At 51.8% G+C, this 25,886-nt stretch overlaps 1 protein-coding gene across 5 annotated transcripts; it reads right to left on the reverse strand.

Annotated features, from left to right (window-relative positions):
• Positions 1 to 1,570: 1,570 nt before the first annotated feature.
• On the reverse strand, positions 1,571 to 25,197 carry SEPTIN3 (septin 3). Of its 5 annotated transcripts, none has more exons than XM_037847576.1 (11): positions 23,784 to 25,197; positions 14,968 to 15,159; positions 11,929 to 12,057; positions 11,394 to 11,475; positions 10,040 to 10,177; positions 9,044 to 9,161; positions 8,269 to 8,364; positions 6,568 to 6,667; positions 5,328 to 5,379; positions 4,972 to 5,069; positions 1,571 to 2,821 (listed from the first exon to the last, which is right to left on the reverse strand). In XM_037847576.1, exons 1-11 carry the CDS (start codon positions 25,195 to 25,197, stop codon positions 2,592 to 2,594), a joined length of 2,649 nt encoding a protein of 882 aa, XP_037703504.1. In that variant the 3' UTR covers positions 1,571 to 2,591. The 5 variants fall into 5 exon arrangements, with proteins under 5 accessions (XP_037703504.1, XP_037703508.1, XP_037703507.1 ...); XM_037847580.1 differs by lacking the exon at positions 23,784 to 25,197 and adding an exon at positions 19,278 to 19,432 and having other exon boundaries at positions 6,568 to 6,664; XM_037847579.1 differs by lacking the exon at positions 23,784 to 25,197 and adding an exon at positions 19,278 to 19,432.
• Positions 25,198 to 25,886: the final 689 nt, after the last annotated feature.

Raw genomic sequence — 25,886 nt, forward strand, 5'->3', positions numbered from 1 at the left:
TAGTGGACTCTGCGTTCACGCGTCTTTCTCACTGCCGGCGGGCATGGACTCAAAACGGCCCCGGCATGAAGCGCAGTTGAAAGCAGCCATCACCAGAACGCTGGCCTGGATGATCCTGCGCCCGCCCCAGCCCTGGTCAGGTAGTTGCTGCCTTTGGGAGAAAGAGTCCACAGGGATTCCTCGGCCCTCCTGAGCCCAGCAAAACTTTCTTCCCCCTGAAAAGGCCCCGAATCGGAGCCGGCTGTCTTGTGAGGTAGCGTGCAGGAAAGGATGCGAGAGCCAGGTCAGGAAGTCCAAGGGGAATTTCCACGCCGAGTGAGTGTGTTCCAGCTCCAAGATTCGGGTGGTACCTGCCCTACCTCCTCCAGAGGGTGGCTGTGAGAATCCAGTGCAATACATTCTACCGGCATTGCTTTAAGGTCTAAAATGCTAAACATGTTCTTATTTCCTTTAACCCTCACAAATAGCACCAGAAATCTTTCAAATAACATGAGAGGTCTTCAACCAAAGGAAGGTTAATAACTACTGTATTTCATCGAATTTAAGATGCTGTCCATTATAAGCTCTATATTGCCAAGGAAAAAAGCTTCCAAATAAACGAACATGCCTTCAGTTGGAAGATGTATCCTAATTTCAGAGATGTAAAGTAGATGAAATACAGGTAGGGAAGTTGTGAAGCAGTGGAACAGGCATTGAGATCTAGTCCCCATTCTGCTTTGGTAGCTAAACATGCAACCCTGGGCAAGAGGATCTTACCCTCTGGGCTTCAGTTTCCACATCTGTTTAATGACTTTGGGCTAGAAGGACTCTTGGATTTCTTTTGGCTGTGACATTTTATGTTCACCATGTTACTATCCCTAAAATCTTCCCATATCTCTCCAACTGCTGCGTCCCATTGGCACTCTAGTTCCCACCCTCCATATTTTACTTGAGAGACTCCGGCAGCCTTTGATTAGTCTTCTTCCAGTCTTGACTCTTCCAAGCCCCACAGAATATTGAAGCGCCAAACATAATTTTAAATGGTTGTCACATTCAAATTTAGAGAAATAATTTGCTGGCTACAGAAGCGAGTATGCACCTCAAAGAGAAGGATTGGTTTAAGAGAAGCAAAAGAAAGATAAAGGACAAGCTAGTTTAAATTCTTATCTCTTAAATAAACGGATTTACTGTAAAATTGGCAGGTCTCCAGGCAAGATGGATCCACCTTCTTCATAGATTCAGGGTACTCTGTTGCCTTCAGGGGAAGGAGAAAAGAAGGGAAAACTAGGAAACTAGTTGAATGGAAATAAACATGTTTTCCTTGAGGGAGACAGGCTGTGCAAAGCCTCAAGGTCAAGTGTGGTAGTTCCATCACTCATGTTGGATAGAAAACCTCAGGGAAGAATGACTAAAGTATGACCTGGTGGCAACTGAAGATGAATTGACCTCACGAAGTATTTTCCATGTCTAATTTCTGTGGTCACTTCTTAACCAAGATGGTCCCTGTCTTGCCCTCCACAGGTGGGTGAGATAATATAGTGGCTGATTTGGTCAAAGGGGTAAGGAGCACAAGTAAGACACAGCCAGGCAGTTGTTGTTCAAACAGCAATGTTTAGTTATACAACACAAAGTCTAGCAACATTTACATGACCAGTTTGTGTGTCTGTTGGCTTGGTTTCAATTGGGAAATTTAACCATAACATTACCAAAAGGTTGGCTGGGACTGGTAAATTTAAGAAATGGGTCGTTCTTGCATCCCCTGGGCTTGGGCCTCTTGCTCCATCAGGACTTGGTTGTAGATCAATGGCTCACAAGTCACCAGCCTTTGAGCAAGTTGTGTCCTGGTGGAGATGGGTGAGGAGGGTGGATTCCATAAAGACACAGTGTATGGAGCAGTGGCAGCTGACATCCGCAAACATTCATGCATCTGATGGGGCCTTGGCCCTCCATTGGGTATTTGCCATTAGCCTACAATGACCACCTGTGGCCAGGCTAATTCATTCCTCACATTAACAGGGTATTAGGGTAGGTGGGAAGAGTTCCCTCTTATTGCTAAATGGACAGAAAGGTGCTTTTTTTCTTCCTAGAGTTCACATCTCATGGGTTTCTGGGGCTTTGTGTGTGTGTGTGCGTAGTTCTTTTTTTAAGTTTGGGGATAGGGTCGCCAACTTCAGAAATGTCTTCAGGTAAATCATTCCAAGTGGCTGCATCATGGAGTGGGGAGGGTGCCTGTCCACACTCCAGGCCAGCCACAAGTGGTGATTTTTTAAAATGTGATCCTAGCCCCTGCTCCCCCACATCTGTAGTGACCTATCCTTAAAAACACCTTTAAGCAATGAAGGAGACACCCTTGTCCCACATCGGGGCTCAAAACAGCTGACTTCAACGAATCTGACAAGCAGAAAAGTTGCTTTCTTGACCCTTCAAGGGAGCCAAGAGTAGCTCATGCAGACGTGGTTAGGGAGCAAAGCCAATTTCCCTTGGAGATGGTTACAAGTAGCTGGTATGGGTTTGCAAGGGCAGAAGCAGCTCTTGGGGAGTTCTTTCACCCTACAGATGGGCTGGGGCTGGCTGACACAGACGAGGGAGTAGGGTCGCACTGGCGAGAAACCCTATGCCGGTGGGAGGAGAGGGGTGGTTTGGATACATCGAGGAGACAACTGTCCTAGAGGCGCCTGCCCCCTCACACCTGCTGATGGCTGGGAGGCGCTGTGTTGGCACTGAAAAGGGCTGGGAGAAGCTGGGAGGAGTGGAGGGAGAAGCAGCACTTGAAGGGGCCTCCATTCAGCAGTGGGGCAGAGGGTGGCCGGCACATGTGGAAGGACCGTGAGGAGGAGACTTTCTCCCTGCAGGGGGCTTGAGAATGGTGGAGGATGTGGAGACCAGCCGCTGGCGGCAGACATATCAAACAACTTTTCCAAGGAGGCTGAGCTCATGGTTTGAGGGTGCCAAGCACCATTCTCCTACTCAGCCTCTCCAATGCCCACACCCTTGCCCCTCCATCTGCCACTGCTAGTTCTAGAAGGCAGGTTCTGGGTCTTCACACAAGATTGCTCACGCTATAAGCCAGAGATCCCTCTTCTGTTGAAATGTAGCTGCCTCTGGTCCAAAACACTGCTGCGATACTATCCTGGCAGGTGCTTACCTTGCAACAGCTTTGTGAGTGAGGGGGCAAGTGGGCTGGATTGATAAATAAGCCTCCAGGAAAGACTGAGAGCTTGGTTTTTGAGTCTCACGGGCAATCTGATCATCCCACCTCTTTTCTCCTGGTCCGCTAACACTCGAGTCTTAAGTCCATGTTTTTTCCTAGCACCTGAGTGATAAGGGGCTATAAATGTTGGGATTTATAGAGGAAAGTGAAATGCCTGGGGTTGGACCCAGAGATGGGACAGGAGGTTGTTTGAGGTTATTGTAAACAGCATTACTAGGTGTTTTCTCTTTCCTAAGGCTAAATTGTTCCCCCAGCCCTGAATTTCAGCAATCTTACAGACTAAAGGGAAAAGAGTAGCTTATTTGTAAAATGAATCCAGGGAAGGTACAATGATAAATACAAGGTTTGGGGGAAGGCAAGAAAAGGCTAAATATATGAATGTAGGTATTGTCGGGAATTCTACAGGGGCCGGGAGGAGGGGGAGTCTGGGAAAAGCAGAGAAAGACAGACAGACACAATGCAATTAGCTTCAGCACAAAAGGAATAAGTAGAGACAATCAAGTATATATTAGAAGGGTGCAACAGAGAAGCTAGCTTGAAAAAGACGACTGATGGAGAAAAGGGTGATGTCACTTAAAAGTTTCCTCTTAAGCCAAAGTGCTGAGACAGACAAATATTGTATATTGTTTTTCAAACTTCTTTAGAACTAGTGCTTCTAGAATTTAATGCCAAAAAGGTTGTCTCGCTTGACCAACAGGTTGCTTCCTTCAGCCAGGCACTGGGAACCACCTAATTAATCCCTGTTTCCCTCTTTGCCTTGGCTGCCCACAAGCTCAAGGCCAATTTCCACTCTCAACTGCAGGCACTTTCTTCCCCTTCTCTATGGTTCTAATTTTTCTTGAAATCTCAGTTTGTACTGTCCCGGGCTTCTAATTGTTAATTTTATTTTAGGGTGGCCTAACATCATTTTTGGAAGGAGAACTTGGCATCAATTCTAAATGAAGAAGTGAAGCTAAAGTGGATTAGTCTAAAAGGAAGTGAAAGATGTCAGAGAGAGAGAGAGAAGGAAAGGGAGGGAAGAAGGAGTGTATGAAGAAAGGAGAGAAAGGGCAAAAAAAAGAAAGTGGGAAGCAGAAGCAGGCAGCTGGCCTGGGAGCAGGGGCGAGCAGAGCTGAAGGTGCAGGAAGCAGCAGGGGACAGTGACGGGGCAGCCTTTGGGCGGTGAGCACGACCCTCGGGGACGGTGGGGCACTGTCCTCCACACCTAGGCACTAACTCTTTCTGCCAGAACCCAGCTCTCACATACTTCTCTGCTCTCCTAGGAAGTCCTAGCCTAACTCCTGCCAGTTAAGCCCTGTGCTCCCCACCCTGCCCCAGGTCTAGCACCACTGCCTGACCTTGGAGCATCCCTGCAGCCCAGTGTGGGGGGCGGGTTCCAAGATGAGAAAGTTGCCTGTGGCTTGCCTGCTCCCATCATTTTTAAATGAAACCTCCCCCAGACCTCTTGAGTGAGGCACACGGCTTTGTTCTGGGACACAAGGAAAGGAGAAAGGTAATGGACAGTCATGGAGGAACCAAACTTACAAGGGACTTTCCAGGGAGGGCAGTGAAAATACCTCACTCCTGCACACACACACACACACTCACTCCCTCTCATGCACACGCATACACACACACATAGACAGGATGTTCCACAAATACCAGACAGGCCTGTGGGGAAGAGTTGGATGGAGACAGGTGGTGGTGGTATTGGACATGTGTGTGAGAAAGGCGGGTATGTGTGATGATACAGAGAAGGGGCTGTCATGGGCTACTGCTGTGGCCATCCTCTGTGTCCACACTCCCTGGGGGGAGGCCGCCATTGTCATTGAGTCGCTTGGCCCTGTAGGTCTCATAGTGGATGTTGTGTGTCACTTCCTTGAGGTCCTGGAGATGGGTCCTAAAGGACACGATGAGGTGGAAAGAGAGATGGATGCGATTAGGGGCAGGGAGGAGGAGGTAACCCATATGGCTTCGAGGGACTGGACCCCATGCCTGCGACCCATTCCAGAAAGCCAATGGGACTTCATGATAAGAGCTCAAACAGGGGCCTGGAGGCTCAGGATATGAATCTGAATAGTCACCCTCAATGCCCCCCTGGCCCCCTGACCCCAAATAAGTTAACACTGCCATTTGGGGCAGGGGATGGACTTCTTACCTGATGACAAAGTCTCGAAGCAAGGCAAATTCACAGTGGTTGAGGTTTTCCACTATGAACAAAACAAAATAAAGCGGGTGGTCATTTCATTAATACAGCAACACCCTGCAGGTGAGATCCTATCGGGGCTTTTAGGAGACAGTCACGGGATAGGTTATTTTGTCACCTTTCCAGAAGTTTGTGCATTGGCATTTCAGTGCACTTGATTTTATTCACTGAACAAATATTTATTCAGTGGCTGCAATGGGCACAACACTGTTCTAGATTCTGTGGAATAATAGCTAATAGGGACTATTATTTTTCCCATTTTACAGATGAGGAAATGAAGACACAGGGAGTCTAAGAAACTTCTCCAAGGCCCAAGACACTGTTCCTATCCTTAAGGAGCGTATAATCCAATTGGAAGACAGCCAGATACACAGAAAATACCAATTGAACCATCTTAAAAAGGTCATGGACCACATGATAAATTCAATTCAACAAACGCAGATTGAGGACCTACTCTTTGCAAAGCACTTGCCAAGGATTGTGAGGGCGGAACAATGGTTAAGACGTGAACCCTCTGGCCTCCCGGTCTAATGTGTGAGACAGACATTCTCATAAATAATTCCACCTCAAGGCAGATGAGGAGAAAATGTCAGAAAAAAGATCCCAACAAAGAGTCATAGGAAAATGAGAGACAATATGATACAATGGAATGAGCCTTAGTTCTGGGATCAAAATATCCAAGTCTGAAGTCCAAGTTCCACCACTAACAAGTATTGTGACCTTGGGCAAGACACTTACATTCTGAGAACAGTCACACTTACCTGCTCCCCTCACGGGGTTGGCATCTTGAATGAGATCACCAAGGCAATTCTTCGAACACTTTCAGAATTGTTTTTACCTGCCCAAGGTCACATCCATTCATAATAAAATGAAAATGGCAACATCTGAATTACCCTTTCCACAGTCTTGTCTGACTACGTCCCACTTCACCTGAAAACCTTGCTCTGTTTTTCCAGCCCAGACTCCCCGGAAATGCTGTCAGGGCTGCCCAGCCAGTCAGGCACTAAATTGGTCTCCCACTGCTTCCTGCCTGTTAATCTTGTCTTCCCAATTAGCCTGTAAGCTCCTTGCAGGCAGGGTCTGGCCACTGTATTGTATGTCCTAGAACAGGGCCTTGGCCTACAGGTGCTGAATAAATGATGGGTGAGTGCTTGATCAGCAGCCAGTTCTTCAAGAAGGTGAATGGAATTACCTTCAATGATCCCCCAGGGAGTTTTTCTGCCAAGGACCCTCTTGCCGTTCACCTGGTACTCCTTGTCGCTTCCCACCACGGCGAAGGGCATGCTCTCCTGCTGGAGAGGGGCAGAAACACAAACCAGACACATGTGCACAGCCATCATCCTCAGACCTGGGCATCCTGCCGCTGGACAGCACACGGTTCCAGGCCTCCAGCCTTGAACGTGTTTCTGATGCTTGGTCAGCAGTCCCACCAATGGCAAGGGCAAGGGTCTTGTGTCTTGAAAGGAGCCCTGGATTTGGAGTCAGGAGTCCTGGGTCCAAACCCTGATGGCACCACTGCCTAGCTGGTTAGCCTTAGTCAGCATTCCTTCAACTGGAGAACACTTCGTACTTTTCATAGCGCACTAACACACGTTTTGTGTGATTTGGAACGACTCTGAAAAAACCAGGGCAGATAGAACCATTCTTAAACAATACCCATCCCACCGACTGGGCAGAGCCACCAATACTTTGCCCCATCCCCTATGAAACCTGATGGCAGATGACAGAGGCCTGGAGTCCAGAGGCTACTTTCTGGTGTTTATGGCCCTTCTGCTCCACCAGGTGGGTTGAATGTTCACCCAGAGCCAGCCGTGTTTGTTCCCAAACCCATCTGCAATTGGGTAAATTAAATATTATATACTTTGAGGACATATGGGTGTGAAAAGAGCTGTTCCTCTGAAAATTTAGTTGAATGCATTGGAAAAAAGGTGAGTTGATAAAGGTCAGTTGCTTTTGCATTAAGCACTGACTTCTCAAAGAAGAGGCCTTGGCTCTATGAGAAAAGAATGTTCAATGAATGTGATGTTTATGTTTTAAGTTGAAACATTTAAGTTTTGTGTGCATCTTATTTTGAATGATTTCCTCACTTCAACCAACTTTCTCAGTTAGTTGCTTAGTTACCTGTCTCAACTACATCAGGTAAGAGACTTTTACTAGAGTTTCTGTATTTGATGGTGGAGGAGAATGAGGACTGAAGGAGTGACATGATTCATCCCAGGTTAGAGTGGGTGAATAGAAAGGCCCAGGCTAGAACCCAGGAGTCTGATGTAGAATCACAGAATTACAGAATTTTAGAATTGTGAGGGATCTTAGAAATCACAGAAGTCTATGGTTTCCAAGCCAGGTTCCATGGAGCCCCTAGAGCTGCCAAGAAGGCAAGGCTCTGTGCCTTATGTCACTTAGCCAAAGCAGCTCTGGATTCATGTTTTATTTATCAGAGTTACGTCTGAGAATTAATTTGAAACAAAGGGTTCTTTTGGGGGAAAAAAAATAAAACCCTCTAAGCTACTCATCTAGTCTGATGCCTGCATTTTATAGAGGGGGAAACCAAGGCAGCACATGGCTTCCTTGGACCCTGGCCTGATGGTTTTCCTATGCAGTGCCCCTCCCATCACCCCATTCTCTGGTCTCACTGGGCCCTCTGGGGGAAGAGGGAATTTTTCTGTGGCCTGGGGATGGAAGGGCATGTCGGCTTTCTGGGTGCAAGGAGCCCCTCTGTGCATTTGTAGTCCTGGCCAGGCCCAATGTCTTCATCCTCTCCCCTGGGAACTTCTGGTCTGGGTCGGGCAAGGTAGGGCAGGGACGACATGAAGGGAGAAGCCGGTGGGAAGCTAGGGGAGGGTATCAAGGGTGGGGGCACGTCTATGTGAAGAGCCCAGCCCTGGGCACCCACCCTGATTTTGTCATTCTCCGTCTTGTCCTCCAAATCCTCATCAAACTCCTTCTGGGGGTAGAATTCAATGCCATTGACTTCAAGCTCCTTGCGCACCTAGAGGCGGGGAGGAGAAACAGGGCAGCCAGGCATCAGGAGAGCTTCATGGCTAAGACCACTTCCCATGGGGGTGGTGTGCCTGACACTGCATGTTCTATTCCTGTTCTGCAGGGAAGAGAGGTGAGCCCCCCAAGCCTCTCTGATTACCCTCTTTCAAGACCTGTCTCAGTCTCACCTCCTCCAGGAAGCCTTCCAGGACTTCTGCAGTGTTCCACTTGATTATAAATTTATCCACGGCAGCAACCATCTTTATACTTCTCTTGCAACCCCATCGCCACCCCCACACTTCTAACACGGGGGGTGAGCTTATAGAAGGTGCCAACAAAGACGAGCGGGAGGTTGCCGGGCTAGTTTGCCTAGTCCTTCAAGCAACCTAACGGCTGAGGAGCAATTTCTCATGTTCATGGTGATTCGTGTATTAGTGGTCTTCACAGGTAAGCTTGGAGGGTGGGAAGAAGGCAGCCTTGAGCTGCACCAATTTCTCTTTGCCTTTGAGCTCTAGATACCGTCAGCCCCAGTGTCTTTAATGACCAAGCAGAAGCTGGGGTGGGGAGAGACAATGGAGGGTTGAGGGTGGAGGTGGAGGAAAAATGCAGGAGAGCTAGGAGATGCTTGGACCCAGGGGAGGGGAAGGAAGGGGGGTCAGGGAAAGAAAAAGGAGGGGGGCCCTTCTCACCCTTTGCTTGAATTCAGACTTCTCCTCCAGGGTCATGGTATCAGCCTTAGCAATGACAGGGATGATGTTCACGACTTTGCTGAGGTGTTTCATGAACTCCAGGTCAAGAGGTCGCAAGCTGGGGCCCAGAGAAGATGGGGATGTCACAGCCACCTTGCTTTTCCCACTACTTCCCATTCCTCCCTTTGCCCAGAGTGACCAGGCCATCCACTACCACCACCCCAGGGGCACCCTTGGGAAGAGAGGCCTGGGTGGGAATCCAAAGGAGGCCAAGAGGCTGCTCCCCATCCTCCTTGATGGCCCCGTGGTCTCCACCCAACTGCTCTCACCCTCTGCAGAACAAGCCCTAAACGCTTTGGTCATCTCCCTTTCCCTTCCTCGGTTCCCATCCAAATCCTAGCTCCGCTTGAGCCCCCAAACCACTTCTTCTCAACACCTTCTCTCATCACCTGGGCCTAGGTGTTTCCTTCTCCTGGGACAGTCCATGTGCTCTCATCTCCGCTCACCTGCCCCATGTCACAGCTACTTGGGTACTGGTCTCATTCCAGCACTTCTTGGCCTGCCTGCACCTCACCACACCTGCCTCCCAGTGCTAGGCCGGCCACCCTCCAAGGGCCTACAGCTGGGTCCCACGCTCACCCAGAACACCAGCCCCAATCCGGTGGCCTTGCCCTCCATATCACACTTTTCTTAATGCCCACCGAGCCTGGAACCGTGGAGGTATTTGCTGTTTAAATGAGGTGACTTCTGCTCACATACACCAACTTCTGTCTGCTGGGACAGTCGTGCTGTGGGCTGGGACCCCACAGGCAGCACACTGGCTGATGTTGGTCAGCTCTATCCTCCTGGCCAGGAAGTCAGACCCAGGGGAATCCCAAGTCACGGGGCCCTTCCGGCTCTCCCCAGCTGAGTCAAGGCACTGATTACCCAGTCTGGAATGGGCAAAGATGGCACAACCAGGGAAAGCCCAGCGGTGGGGGTAGGGCTACTACATACGAGTGTCCTGTGGGGGAGATGAAGTAGAGGCAGCAGTGGACGCGAGTGTCAGGGATGCGTTTCTTCCTGGCAATGTTCACCTCCTCCTTCAGGAACTTCTCATACTGCTCGTTGATGTACTTCTCAATGGGCTCCCAGCTGAGGGGTGAGAAGAAAGCAGAAGGCTCATCTTAGGCTTGCTCAGGTAGCCGCCCCAACCCCATCTCATTCCCCACCTCCCCCGGCGGGTCTAGGATACACTCCACATCTCACAGGTGCACCTGCCAACCCACTGGGTCTCCCCAGGCCCACCCTGTCTGGCTTTCCTTGTTACCAAGGGTGGGACTCCCCAGGAGACCCAGCCCCTTTCCTGGGCTAAAGGGCCCTGCAGAGCCATACCCCACCCCAGAAAACCACACACATTTTCACCACCCCTGTGACTTATTAGCTAAGAGGCTCTGAGGAAGTCACTGCTCCTCTCTTAGCCTCAGTTTTCTCATAAGTAAAATGGGAGTAATGACAGGTGCCTGGCAGGGTTCCTATAAGGGTTAAAAAGTAGGTACCTGGTAAAGTAAGTAAAGTAACTAGAACTTAGTAAAGTACCTAACACAGCAGTGAACACAGAAGAGCCTCCATCACAGCAACAATTCCTATCATCCCCATTATTACCTTTTGGCATCAAGGAGCATGTGTATAAGTAGAAAGTGAGCAACCAGTCGCCTTTCTAAAATCAATAGCATCACCCCCAAGCTGTGCTGGTGGGGACACCTGCCTATCTATAGCAGACCCCAGCTTCCTCACAGAGGCACAGGGTCCCCATCTACATCTTGGGAGCAAACCTCTGCCTGGAACCTTCCATCTCTATTCTGATCAGTCTGTTTCATCCCCTTCTTGGCTGGACACTGACTTTAGCTCTGTCCTCTGGATTCCCAGAGGCTTCATGCCCTTCGCCCCACTTCTCTCTCTCCTTATGGAAACTCCCCTCCCTGCTCGGTTCCTCTCCTTCTCCTGTGTCATGGCTTCTGGCCTTCGGAACACACTCTGCCACAGCCTTCGGGTTGACCTGGATTTGCATCCCGGTTCCACCCGTTCTGTCTGCCCTATCCCACTGCCAACTGTGACAGATCTGCTTCCCCTCCAGGAAATCCCTTGGCTGAAATTCCGTCTCCACCACGCCCTCTATCCCCCACACCTGGCCCCCATCTGGGCCTCTTCCCTCTCCACCTTACAAACCCACTCTCCCATCTTCAGCAAGTCTTGATCAACCCCTTCACGGGGGAGGGTACAGATGGTTCCCAGGTGCATAGAGCAGCACCACATTCAGGAGCTTCCTCATAGAGTCTTTAGAGTGAAAATCCCAGAGGCAGACATATACCAGTTTTCATTGTTGATCTGGTCTCCGAAGCCAGGGGTATCGATGACAGTCAGCTTCATCTTGACCCCACCTTCCTCTATCACTGAGGGTGGTGAACAGAAAAGTCAAGGAGGTCAGTCCTGCAGCTGATCCCACGTGCCCCTGCAGCCGACCCAGCCAGGGAGATGGGGGCTTCCTTCTCAAAGATGGATTATCGGAAAAGTCAAGTTCAGGGTCTTCCCTACCTCGACACCTTCGTTCACACCATTCCCTGCACCTGGAATGCCTCTCTGCTTCCTCCTACCCATCTAAACCCTGCCCAGCTTCATCATCCAGCTCACGGTCCACTCCTTCCCAGTCCCCCACCCCAACCCCCACCATCACTTTTCTGAACTAGCAGTCTACAGAGTTTGCCCCTTAGAGTTTAGCGCTTAATTCTGTTCTGTCTTGAGGTTGCCACTCATTTGTCTTATTCCCCGACAAGCCCCATCCTGTCCCTTTTCTGGCAAAGGGCCCCCCTGAACCAAGCCCATGAGGGCCCCCGCCTCATCCTCACCATGCCCAATAGCTTTGATCTCCACCGTCTTGGGAATCTTCTCCTCCCGGTTCCAGCTGGAGGCCTTGCGGCTCACTTGGGATTTGAAGAGCGTGTTCACCAGTGTCGACTTGCCCAGCCCACTCTGACCTGCAGCGAGGCACAGCAGGGTGAGAAGGGAGGACACCACGGCCACCTCCTGAGTCTGACATCTCACCCAGGCGCTTACGGAATTGTGAGCCAGGCCCTTAGCCGTGAGCCAGACCAACCCCTTCTTTGAGCTCTCACTGGAGGATGGAGGGACTGAGTGGGAGAGCAGGCAGGGCTGAGTCACTTCCTGCAAGGGCCTTGGGGAAACATCAATTGGGTTCCACATACTCTCCTTCCTGGTGCCCCCAGCCCTAGGGGCCCCAAACCCCAGCTACAGTCACCTCTGGGAAAAGGGACAACCTCTGCATTTGTCAAGTATAGCAGCTTTGACATTTGTCTAGTGCTGATAAGTTCCTGAGAAGGCCCTGTAAGAGAAGGAGGCTGGACCCCAGGCCCCCGGCCCCTCACCACCTCTTCATTCACGATGGCTCTGTTTTCACCTGTCTCAAACACGCAGTTCTATAGAAGATCATCTCATTTCAATCAGGAGTTCCAAAAGTTTGAGAAGTGCTGTTCTAGAGCATCCCCATGGTATATTAGAAAAAGAACCAGCTTAGGGAGTTAGAGCCTAGAGTTCTAGATTCAATTGTGCCATTTCCCTGAGTGCCTTTGGACTAGCTAAGTTTGCTTCTCTGGGCCTTAGTTTCTTTGCCAATTGAGTGGTAGAGAGGGAAGGCATTGGACAAGGCCAGGGATGGCAAATAAGATGCATTTCTCATTTTTAACTGATCAGTTGGCTGTAGCCACCTGGACCATTATGTTAAAAAGGCTGCATCTGGGCTGAGTACTGAGCGTGTGCCAAGAGCAAACAGCAATGTCTGCCACAGACGCTGGTGGAGACAGAAGTAGCCCACATAGGTGCCTTGTATTTGCCATTCTTGGTGTGGATGTTTCCTAAGGTCATTTGTTCACTAGGGATTCTGAGTGCTGAGTGCTGTACTAGAACTGGAGATTCAGTGATGGAAAAGATGTCATTCTTACCCTCAAGGAGCTGCCTGGTGTGAGGGACACCAAAACATAAGCAGACAATTACAATTGTTACAATAATAACTGTGAAAGAGACAACCATGGGGTACTATGAGAATTCACAGAAGGGAATCTAATCTGGTCTCTCTGGAATCTAGGAAGACTTCTAGGAAGAAGTGTCAACTAAGTGGCATTCTGGAGGGAAGACTTGGAATGAGCCATGAGAAGCAGGAAGGGAGCTCCAGACAGAGGGAACAGCATATGCAAAGGTTCAGAGGTAGGAAAGAGCAAGGTCCAGAACTGTTTCTTAGGAATATGGAATGGCATGCTAGATAGGAAGTGCTAAGGAGATGAGTTGGAGAGAAAATATCAGGCAAGAGTAGGAGTTTAAATGTATTGTGAATTTAAAGGACAGTTACTGAAGGGTTTTAAGTAAGATGAGCTTTGTTGGTTAGAAAGGAGTCAGAAAACTAGTGGGTCAGAGTCCCTCAAAGTGTGGTCTGTGGACCAGCTGCCAGGGTCCATGAACTGTTCGCTATTGGTTCTTGAGATAAAAAGTCTGCAACAAACGTGGAATATGACTCCCGCGGAGGAATGTAGACCCGGCATCGTGGGACGGAGAACATCTTCTTGACCAAAAGGGGGATGTGAAAGGAAATGAAATAAGCTTCAGTGGCAGAGAGATTCCAAAACGAGCCGAGAGATCACTCTGGTGGGCACTCTTACGCACACTTTAGACAACCCTTTTTAGGTTCTAAAGAATTGGGGTAGCTGGTGGTGGATACCTGAAACTATCAAACTACAACCCAGAACCCATGAATCTCGAAGACAGTTGTATAAAAATGTAGCTTATGAGGGGTGACAATGGGATTGGGAAAGCCATAAGGACCACACTCCACTTTGTCTAGTTTATGGATGGATGAGCAGAAAAATAGGGGAAGGAAACAAACAGACAAAGGTACCCAGTGTTCTTTTTTAATTCAATTGCTCTTTTTCACTCTAATTATTATTCTTGTTATTTTTGTGTGTTTGCTAATGAAGGTGTCAGGGATTGATTTAGGTGATGAATGTACAACTATGTAATGGTACTGTAAACAATCGAAAGTACGATTTGTTGTGTATGACTGCGTGGTATGTGAATATATCTCAATAAAATGATGATTAAAAAAAAAAAAAAAAAGTCTGCAACAGAATGTAAATTAACTACCCCACTAAGCCCACTGTTTGGTTCAGCTGATTTTCTTTTTTTTTTTTGTAGTAAGATTTTTCTGGTGATTCTGGGCCAAGTTCCTTATCTTGTTGCAGTTCAACACTCTGAGTATCACTGAGCCAGGTGGCTGGGGCAATCCAGGTGGGAGGGACGTGGCAGCTTGGCCTGAGGTGGCAGGAGTGGAGGTGGACAGAAGTGGACAGACTTGAGAAATATTTACAAGGTAACACTGACAGAGCTTCAAGACTGATTAGCTTGGGGGATAAAGAAGGAGGGACAAAGAAGGCTGGTGCCCAAATCCCTGTTGCCGCAAGTGACATCAGGCCACAGTAGGGAGAGGTTCCTCCCTGCTCTAACATTCTGTGACCCCAAGATGATACTCAGGGACAAGATTCCTGGAAATTCCATCTACGCTTTAAATAAGAAATAAGACCACCTTTCATCCCAGCCTCCCACCAGCCCTTGGCAGTAGGAAATCTGAAAGCAGGCTCAGAGCTGTTAAGAGGCTGGGGGGTGACTGGGCCAGGGCTGAGCACCCACCCAGAAGCTTCCACCCCTGGATCAGCTAGCCCCAAGAGGAGAAGGGGGTCACTCCTCATCCCCAGACAGCCTCCCAACACCAGGCCTTTGTGACCAACATGGGGAAATACTTCCTCCTAGAGAAGCCAGGGCTGAAGTCATTCTGGGGAAAGAAATGGGGTCTTGGGAGCAGCCCACCCCAGAGACCCCCATACCGACGACCATGATGTTGAAGTCGAAACCTGTCTTCATGGTCTTCTTGCGCATCTGCTCGATGATGGTGTCAATGCCAATGTAGCCCAGCAGGTTGGAGTTGATGCCGACGGGCTTCATGGGCACTGCCGGCTTCGGCCTGGGCTCGGGCACCAGCTCTGACATGGCTGCGTCCGTCCTGGTCTCTGGGAGCCCTGCAAAGCCCAGGTGGGAGGGAGGAGAGCAGAGATGCCTTGGCACCATGGTACTTTTCTCTTGCTACAGAATCATACAGAATTAGGGGTGGAAGGGACCTTCCATGCACCCAGTCCAGGTCCCTCATTTCACAGGTGAAGAGTCTGAGGTGGCCGAGAGGGAAAAGGACTTGCCTGAGAACTCAGTGCTGTTCAGACACAAAATCTGGACCCGATTCTGTGGTTGCTGGGGCACTTTTGAATGCACTTCCCGGCTTCGAAGCACCACATCTATATGACTGCACTACTGACATTCTGGGGCAGTTTTGTTGTTGTGGGGGGGTCGTGCTGTGCATCGGAGGATATTTAGCAGCGTCTCTGGTCCTACTAGATGCCAGAAGCAGCCCCCCAGTTGTGACAACCAAAAATGCTTCCAGACATTGCCAGATGTCCCCTTTTCGAGGGACATCATCACACCAGTTGAGAACTACTGGTCCACAAGATACTCAGATCTGTGATCTGTCTCCCCAAATAAAGAGCAAAGACCCCATTAGGATCCTGGACCTAATATCAGCTGATTGTCTGAAGCTGTCTCCAGTTGCTTTACATTTTAGAAGCAAACAGTGCTACCCTCTTTCTGCAAAGGGGAGCATCACTCCTGGATCCCAGCCTTGGTGGCCCCTCTCCTGGACAGTGTCCTCTCTGCTCCATAAGCACTGCTCAAAGTCAGGGGTGTCTATACCCCAAGTTGCTGCAGACATCCTCCCAGCCATAGTTCTGAATTCAGGGGAGGAATTAGGCTCCCCTTTAACCAGAGGGGTGAGGATGAGACCCAGATAAAGGCAGTCCCCTGCCTAAGATGACACAGTGGTCCTTGGGATGGTGGGCTGGCAGGAGAAAGGAGGCAGAGGAAACAGCCCATCCCCAAACATCCCTCTGGGTCTGGCAATCACAGGTGTGTTCACACACCACAGAAATCTGGGGGTTTCCTCATCAGGCTATCATTCACCAGGGTAGATTATAGGATGGAGCAATTCCATTTTCCCATCCATAAAATGGGTGTGTGGGGAGAAGTGGCAAGAGCCTGGCTCTGCTGCTTGTCAGCTTTGTGGTCTTGGCCAAACCACCTGTCCCCTATAAACCCGTGTCTTTGTCTGGAAGATGGGCTAGAAGAATGCTTCAGGCCATGGTGAGAATTACAGCACAGCACCCCACAGCTCCAGGGCCTTTGGCCCCTGCCCCTCTCCAGATCACCAGTTCATCAGGAGGGGAAATGAAACTGAGCAGGAAAAAGCACTTGTCAGACAGCAATGCCTCCAGGTATTAATTAAACAAGCATGGTTATCAGACTCCAGGCTCTCTACAGGGCCCCTTCCTGCTCTGCCATTCCAGAATCATGCAGTTCATGATTTCCACCCCATAGAATCCCAGCCTTGCAGGGAGGGCTGATGGAGCAGCATGTGGGCAGGAGGGAGAGGTGACAGGATTGCCCCCCCATATGCCCCCAAACCCAGCCAGGAGACTGTTCCTGTACCTCCCTCACCTGGTCCTTCCACCAGGACTGGCAAGAGCCTCTCTCCTGATGGGAAACTGTTCTTTCCCCTGTCATGCCCAGTCACAGCCACATCTGACAAAGCCTCGGGACCTCCCCAGGGCCTGGCATTGCTGTCTCTTGCTTCCCAGGAAGCTGATGCCAGCCAGGTGGCTCCAGACGGCAGCAAGCTTGGCCTGGCTCTGCAGCAGCTGACTCTCAGCAGCCGGGCCCTGCTCCCCGCTCATCCCAGCACGTGGCTCCCAGGCCCCAATCAGCACACCTGCACCCAGGGCCAATGGCCCCATTATCCCCACCCAGCAGCTCACACAGGCTGGCCTTTCTCACGTCCCTTATGACTCTACAGCTGAATCCCATTTGGTCTCCACAACCTGCATTGTGAGATAGTCACTGGTTCAGGGAGGGGCAGGAAACTTAGTCCCATTTTACAGACTGGAAAATGGAGTCTTGTATTTATTTATGGAGGGATTTTTGTTTGTTTGGTAAATATTCTTACAAAGTGTGTGTTCTCTCCATTGCCTGCTTAGCACTGGCTTGTAAACTGCAGCACCCTAACAGAGCACTCCCAAAGACGGACGCTGGCTGAGCAGAGGAAAGGAGCCCACCAGGTTCCCAAGCAACTTATAGGGGCTGCAGCAGGTTGGCAGGCAGATTTCACTGTCATTCTTTCAGCAAGCACATATTTAGCACCCATTGTGTGCGCTGTTCGCACATGTGTTGGCAAGTCAGTCGCCTCCCAGCCACATGCCAATTACATGCCAGTCACATGCTAACAACCAACCACTTGTCAGCTGCAAGTAGCTGCAAACTGGCTGCAGGTCACACTGCAGGAGGTGGAGGGTAGGGGTGCGGGAAGACTCTTTCCCGGCTCTAGCCCCTGGCTATCTCCTAATCCTCCTTCAACCCCCAGGAAAGCCTCTGCTGGGTGCCCCTTCTCCCAGGTCATTTCATGTGCTGTCAAATGAGACCTACTCCAGCCAAGCCCGAAACTAAATGCTGAGAACACTTGTACCCCAGACAACTACACAAAGACCTCCAGGGCAGGTGACAAATGCTGATCCTAATTGGATTCTGCAGCTCCATCCTCTGCCCCTACAGGCTCCCGTGCAGACACCCATAGGACCCTGGCCCCACAGTGCCAACCTCAGAGGGGCAGCTGCTGTGCTGGGCTTGAATCCTGGCCCTGTTGTGTTCTGGCTGGGTGACCCCCGTGAGCCTGTTTTCTCCACAGAAAAGTGGGGGTGATATCTACCTGGCTGGGTTGCTGGGCAGATGACACAATTTGTAAATTACCCAGCATACAGCATGCACATCCGTAGTCCCTCTCCCTCTTAAGGGCAGAGGTCATGTCTTATTTAGCTCCATGCCCTCCAACGTATGAGCATATTGCTGGCACAAAGTTATGAATGAATGAATGAATGAATGAATGAATAATGAATGGAAGCCACACAGCAGGGCAGGTGTCACTTAGAACCATTGCCTTTCTCCTCTCTCAGCTGCTGCCCCCTTTGCAGAGAGCTGACCCCCCCAGCCAGCAAATGGCTGCTGTGTGGGCCACCATGGGGAAGGGACAGAACCCTGTTAGAGATCTGGGGAGACCTCCTCCCTCCCCTGTAGCAGGGATTGGAGCCACGGTGAGGGGGCCTCCCCAAGGGTGGGGAAATAGGATGGGCACAGCAGGATGCAGCTCCAGTGTGTCTCCCTGGCCAGATGTCCTTGGGTGCCTCCTAAGCTGCCAGCTCTTCCCTCGGCCCCTAAAGAGGAGGGGATCCATCTGCAGCACCTCCTGCCAGTAACCACCTGCCCCATCAGTGCTCCAGTGAGAGGCACAGTCCACCTGACTCAGTTCTGGCTGAGTCCCCCACAGAAATAGCACCACCCCAAACCCCCACCCCCACAAGGACCTAGGGGCTTTCTTTGGCCAGCAAATGAATGGCTTTGTCTTTGTCTGGCCCAGGGACCCCACCCCTCTGTTAGGAAGGTGGCAGCAGGAAGAGGGGACCTTCCCAGAATGGCACTTGCCTCCCTGGCTTACTGCCCACTCCCCTCTTTCTTCCTGGGCTCAGGATCTTCCCCAAGCCCCCTACAGCAGCCTTCGAGATCCCACCCACCCCCTCCAGCAAAGGCAATTCTATTCTACCCCAGCTCCAGCCCTGGGCTCCCTGAAAAGGAATCACAAAAGGTATCTTAGTCCTTCCCCATTCACAGGCTCATAGGGCCCTGGAACACCCCTTCCCCCATCCCATTCCCCTGGAGGCCAACGAGCTCCCTTGGAGAACATCAGCTGGTGCCTATCTCTGTGTTTGCCTCCGTCTGTCTGGGGAGGGGGTCTCAGATACCTGTGCACGGTGTGTATGCGTGTGCGTGTTTTGGTGTGCCGGAGAGTGGGTCTCTGTCTCTCCCCGTGCTCCTGTGTGTGCATTTCCCCAGGCATGGGTATCTCGGGGTGTGTGTCACCGTGGGTGCGTGTGTCACCGCGCGTGGGCTCCTCGGCGCAGCCAACCTCCCCCGGTAGCACCTCTGGCCGCGCTGCCCGGGGCCGCAGCCCGCTCCCGGAGGGCATCGGTGGCCCGGCAGGCTGCCCTACCTTTGGACATGAATCCTCCTTTGTCTCCGTGCCTCCGGGAAGATGCTCAGGCCGGGGGGCTGCAAGGCTGAGCCGGGCGCGGGCTGGTCCCGGGCCGAGCGGCCCCTGCAGCCAGGCCTCGCCCTCCGCGCTCTCCGCCCACCCGCCCGGCCCGCGGCGCGGCCGCCCGCCCGCCCCTGCGCCCCGCGCCGCCCTGCTCGCCACCTCGCCTCGACTCGCTCGGCGCCGCGCTGCCCCTGCCCGCGCGCACGGATGCCGCCGCCGCCGCCGCCGCTGCCACCCGCACCACGTGACACGCGCGCCCGGCGGCCCGCGGAGGGCCCCTCCCCCTCCCCGCGGTGCCCGCGCCCGGCACGCGCTCCCCGGCCGCCCGCGGGAGCGGGCACCGGGTCCCGGCTGCGGGAGGCCCGGGAGGCGCGCGGGAGGCGCCGTGCCCGCGGGCTCGCGGTGCCGGGCCGGAGAAGCTTCCCGCATCCCAGTCCAGATCCCTGCCCCTGATCCTTCTCCCGTCCCCTTACCGTCTCGGCTGGGGCGGGACGCGCTGGGGGCACAGGGCACGGGTGGCAGCGGCGGGCGGCCGTGCGCGCGCGTGTCATGCGGTGGTTGGGGTGTTCCGCTGGCTCGGCGCGGTTCCGCCCAGGCGCGGGCGCCTCAGGAGCCCTGAGTCAGGGGCCCGGGTTCCGGGCCGGCTTCGGGATGATGAAACGCGCCCCGTGACCTTCCCTGAGCCTCAACAGTAACGGACAGCGTATTGCCAGGCCCTGGGGCCCCAGGGATGAGGAAGGGCATCCCTGCCCGCAAAGGGCTCTGGGTCTCATGGAGGACACAAAGCCGGACTGTCCAAATGCAGGGAGTGGCACACGCACGGGATACCAGGGCCGCGCGGGGAGAGAGGGGATGCCGAAGTCTTGGAGGAGGTGCGGGCCCAGCTACAGAGGCAAGTGGAGGAGGGAGGGAAGAAGGAAGGGCATTCTTCTCAGAGGTGAGAGCGGCATGGTGGACATCTCTCCAGTGCTGCTGAAGTGCTTAGAATTCCAGACAGGGATATAGACCCAAGAGATTGCAGAAGGTTGTAGTCCTGCAAGCCAGGTTAAGGAGCTGGGCTTTAAAGATAGGCAAGGGCAGCCGCGAAAGGACCTTAACAGGGAAAGTGCTGTGGTCAAGTATGGGGAGCCTGTGGCAGCTGTGTGGAAGTCAGCAGAGCCAGGCCCAGCTAGAGGGAGGCCCCTGAGGCCAGGGTTACCCGAGAACCTGAGCTAGGGCAGAGGCAGAGGAATGGACAAGTATTGAGGTGAAATCAGTATGATTGGAGACAGGCTGGATGGCACTAAGGAGAGAGAGAGCAGAGGACAGGTTTCAGGAGTGGGTCACTGGCTAGATAGTGAGCAGTGCCTGCATCTGAGAGGAGATCAGGGATGGCAGAAATCAACTTAAGAAGAAAATGGCTCATTTCTGGACATGCCCAAGAGGTGCCCGGGTAGACAAGTCCAGCAGGCACCTGGCTGTCCAAGTCTGCATTTCAGGGGAGAGGGCTGGGCTGAAGATGAAGGGAGGGCTTGGTCACATAAAAGGACCAGAGCCCAGGTGAGGTACCCCAGACTGTACAGAGTGGGATAGGACAGGGACCAGCAACCCAAAGACTCCAACACTTAGGAAGTAGGTGAAAAGAAAAGAAATAGAGAAGCTCATAGAGAAGCAGGAGAGTGGCGGTTGTGGAAGAGAGAGTGGAGACTCAAGGAGGGCTGAGTGATTGGAACCCAGGAAGCAAAGGACTGGCCATAGGATTTGACAATTGAGAGTTTAGTGGTTTCCTGACCAAGGACAGTGCCTGTGGTAGGGGCAGAGGCCCATGAGAACTGAGTGGAAGGTGAAGAAGTGGAGACTTTGACTACTTCCAGAATGTTTGGATGGAAAGTTGAGGAGTGTGATTTGATGGTAATGTGTTGTTGCTGTTGCTGGTGTTGTTGTTTAAGGGATGAGAGAGACTTGAGCTATTTATAGTCAGAGAGGAAGGAAGCCAGGAGAGAAGCTCAAGGTTCTCACTAGAAAGAAGATGGATTCTAGAGAAGATAGGAAGAGAATCAGGTGAAGGCCCACACAGTGATCTCTCAGAGAGGAGAGGAAAACAGGTGGCTGTCAGTGGGTAGAGTATGTTGAGGGAGACCATGCCTGGTGGTCTCAGTTTCCCCCATGAGGTTGGAGGCATGAATGAGTGAGAAAGTGGAGGAGGAACAGAGTGACTGGAGGAAGGGGGAAGAGCTAAGGAGGGAAAAATTAAAAGGTCCTAGGGACAGAAGGTCCACCTAAAATGATGTAAGAGTATGAGATCATGTAGCTATTTAAATTAAATTAATTAAAATTAAATGAAATTGAAAGTTTACTTCCTCCATTACACCAGCAGCATTTGGAGCACTCAATAGCTACCTGTGACTAGGGGCTAAAGTACTGGCCAGCACAGGTATAGAACATTTCCATTATCTCAGAAAGTTCTATTAGTCAGCACTTCTCTAGAGTCACCACTCTATACAGTGGTGTGATTTTCATCAGCACATGGAGGAACAGAGAATCTAGATAGTAGTGTTGTTCCCAGGTTGCAGGCTTACTAGTGAGTAAGGCAGAAGAATGAGGGTTCAAGGGAATTGAGGATGCAAAGTGAGATAGTTTCTCAGATGATCCATCTTGAATTCCAGGCTAGGCAGATCTGGAAGAAGACAGGAGGGCCTAGCTGGCTAAGAACTGATGGCTAAATAGGTTGGAGAGCAGGTGTTGAAGGAGAGTTTGAAAGAGCTGGAAGGATGATCAAAGAATGGGATGTTGATATTGACAGTTTTGGAGGTAGACTGTCTTGGGTGATGACCAGGACCATGGGGAGTGGGTAGGCTGGAGGGGCTTGATGGTAAAGGTCAAATTCAAGACCAGATGGTTGAATGGGTTGTGAATATGGACATTGAGTAGATGGATAGGTTGAGTACATGGACGTTGCATACACCAGTGGATTGTATACATGGACTTGAGTCTCTGGATGGAATGATGGATATTGAATGCATGGATTGATTGTGTAAATGAGCATCAAGTACTTGGATAAGTAGTATACATGGACGTCGAGTACATGGTGAACATAGATATTGAGAACACACATGTGTCAAGTGCATAGCCTTGAGTTCATGGATGGTTGCAAAACATGGACGTTGAATATATGGATGGATTTTGAACATGGACACTGGACATAGATATCTATGAGGGTTTGGGAGTTGAAAACTAAGCCAGTGACCAGAGTCCTCAATGAATGAAGGAGTGTAACCATGGGCATGACAGGGGCAAGGACGGATGGTGGGTGGTGTAGCCAGGTGACATAAACCTTAGAAGAGCAATGGAATTTACCTGGAGATGAAAGGTAATGGTTTGAAAGCAGCAACAGGTCGCTGAGGGGATGCCATAGGGCCATAGAAGGGTCAAGCAAAACAAGGGCTTTGAACGTACTCTGTAGAAATCAAAAGCCTTAATGTTATAATTGATGAGTTAGTTAACTAACCACCAACAGGACACCTATTGACCCCATCCATCCTCGATGTCATGGGAGAAGAGAACACTCAAGAGAACAAATGATCTGCTCTGCTCTAACTCAGTAAGATACTATGGCCAACACATTGCCTGTCTCTGACCTCAGTTTCCCCATCTGTTTGATTAAGACTTTGCACTTGATGCTCTTTCTAAGGGTCTTTCCAAAACCAAGAATCTCAGAGCCTTTGAAATTTGGGAATGAGACTGCCCAAAGTAGTCTAAGATCCGAGTTCTGATCAGTTTACTGCCACCAACCAGCTACATGACTTCAGGCAAGTCACGGCCTCTCTGACACCAAATGAACTCCCAGCCCTGTGGTGGCCTATTTCTAGTTCTGTTTAGGGATTCCATATTTATAAGTCTCCAACTTACCTTTCAGGACCAGAGGGCTGGGAGTTGGGGGGCCAAGAGAGAGACTTCCAAGGGAGGCTCCTTTTAGCCACAGACATCATCCTAAAAGTCTGAGTGTGAATGCACTAAAAAGATCCCAGGTGAAGTCTCTAGCTCTGCATGACAGCTATTGTTAAACAAGTCACTACTTATTGAAGGGCTAGTCTGTATTTTCTTGTAGCAGGTTTGCTTTTAAAGTAGGGTTCACTTGTAGATTGCCTGGTTATTCCAGCTCTCCAGGAAACAACCATGGGAGATGCTAAAGGGAGAACTCAGGATAATTTCTCCTCTGTAAGTTACAACTGTAAGCCTTCCTTCTGATGGATTCCCTCAGCCTGACCTCTGGTTGGCAAGTTGGGACTTGCTTCAGGGTATACCTGCTGTGTTCTGACCCTCAACTCCCAGTCCCTTTTCCCTCCAGCCCATTCAACTCTCCTTAGATTCCTCCCGCCCTGTCCTTTCCCAAATTATACAAGTCTAATCCGTCTCCAGGCCCATTCTCCTCCCACTCTCTCCAGCAGCCCAGTACACCCCAGCCAAGCTCTTTGCACTTACCTTTCATTTCTCTGGCCAGGTCCTGTGTGGCAGCATCTACCATAGTGTGGTCCAGGATTAGGTCTATGCTTCTGCGTGGCATCATTGGGTAGATGGCAATGTCTGATGGAGTCAGGTTGATGACACTGCCTAATGTGGCCTCCCTAATGGCTGGCTGTGGGGTGACCAGACTGTTTGTGTCCAAAGCAAAAGAATCCGTGGCTATGCCCAGCTTGGCTGTATTTGTTTGTACCAAATCCATGTTCAAATTGGCTGTGCCCACTGCAGCCAAATCCATGGCTGAGCCCAGTTTGGCAGGTGTTGCCAAAATCATGGCTGTATCCCCTATGTTCATATGTGGCTTGGTTGTACCCTCTGTAGCCAAGGCTGTGCCCAGTTTGTCTAGGCCTGGAGTTGCCAAATCCAGGTCCATGCCCGGCTTGGTTTTGCCCACTGTAGCGAAGTTCGTGGCTTTGCCTGACTGGCCTGGGCCTACTGTAGACAAGTCCATGGCTGTGCCCAGCTTGGTATCCAGAACAAGGAACTCTGTGCCTATGTCCAGTCTGTCTGTATTGATAGCCAGGCTGGGTCTGTTGGTGGCCAATGTAGCTAAATGCCTGGCTGTGCCCGGCCTTGCTGTGCCCGGAGTGGCCAAACCCATGGCCATTGCAGACCCAGTGGGAGTGGTGGCCCTTTGGAGACGCAGCCGGGGCCTGGGGATACTCCTGGGCCGCAGCTTGCCCCTACCTGTGGCGACTCTGGGGGTCTTGTGGGCCGTCATTGGGACAGGGTGCTCCTGACCTGCCGGGCCTGGCCCTGGAGGGCCTGGGGGGCTCTGGGCTAACCTGGATTGGAAAGGTAGAGCCAGGTGTGAACTCACCAGGGGCTTCTCAGTCGTGGGCATCCTGCTGGGTTTGGCCAGACCTGGGATCCCTGGACCCTGGGAGCGGGTCCTGCCCCCTGGCACCGGGGTTGCAGGTGATGAACCTGGAGCCAGCAGCTTCCCTTCTCTGTGAGTGGTAGTCTCCCTGCCCAGGGTGGGCAACTCTTCCCAGTGAGAAGGTTGGGGGTCCGGAGGCCGCGCCTGGCTACTCTGACGCAGTGTTAAGGAGATGGAGCTGAGCTTCCTGGGTACCAGGCCGTTGGCAGGCAGGGGGCCTGGGGCAGCCCCAGAGGCGAAGACAATCTCCTGGGGGCCCACGCTCCGGGCCCTGAATCCAGGGTCTGGTCGGCTGGAAGCCTGTGGGATGTGGCTTTGGGGAAAGGCATCCAGGCGAATGGTCTTCCTGAGGACAGGGATGAGCGGGGACACCCCTCCAGGGAGCCTTGAGGGGTGGGCAGGGCGCCCCAGCAAGTGGCTGCGGGAGAAGGGTCTGGGGCCAGGGCCTCCGTGCGGCTGCATCTCTGGAGGAGCAGGGGCAAGGTCGTGGTCCATCCGGGCCTTCTGTCTTCCCCTGAGGAGGTCAACAGACAGAAGGCGCCGAGCAGGGGTGAGGAGCTGAGGTCCCGGGCCCCGCCCCTCCCCTCCTGACCAGCAGCAGCACCACCTAGATAGGAAGGGGCCTTGTTTTAGAGACTGTCAAGTACTTAGTGGAGGACTCAGGTACTTCCTACAGTCCTCCTATGTCCTCCACCTGCTATATACCTATGTGCACCATATACCCACAGGCCCCCTCATCCATACACCTGCCCAGCTACCACTCAGGTGGATGTGGAAGAACATCCACTGAACAGGTTGCCTCCAGCATGAGGGAACTCAGGAGCCTGGGGTCTGAGCTCCTCACCCCTGCTTGGCCCTTTCTCTTTACTTGGGCCTGAGTGTGGCCCCTCTGTCCATGAACAACCCCTTGGAAATCACTTATACATGTTCAGTGACCCTAGAGAGGGGCAGTGCTGTGGTCATCAGAGGCCTTTCTACCTCCATCTCTTCCAAAAGGCCAAAGAGTTCCAGGTTCCCATCCACAGTGGCCAAAACAGGTGTTCAGGCATCCCAGCAGGAGGCCAAAGGATGAGCAGTTTGGCCCAGAAGAGGGTCTGGATCTGGGGCTCCAGCCCAGGACAGGGAAGGGAACTGGTCTGGCCTGGTGCTGGAGCCAGAGTGGAGAGGGGTGAGCCCTGGAGCAG

Source organism: Choloepus didactylus, chromosome 8 (assembly GCF_015220235.1).
Source record: "Choloepus didactylus isolate mChoDid1 chromosome 8, mChoDid1.pri, whole genome shotgun sequence".
In the NCBI taxonomy this organism is placed as follows: domain Eukaryota; kingdom Metazoa; phylum Chordata; class Mammalia; order Pilosa; family Megalonychidae; genus Choloepus; species Choloepus didactylus.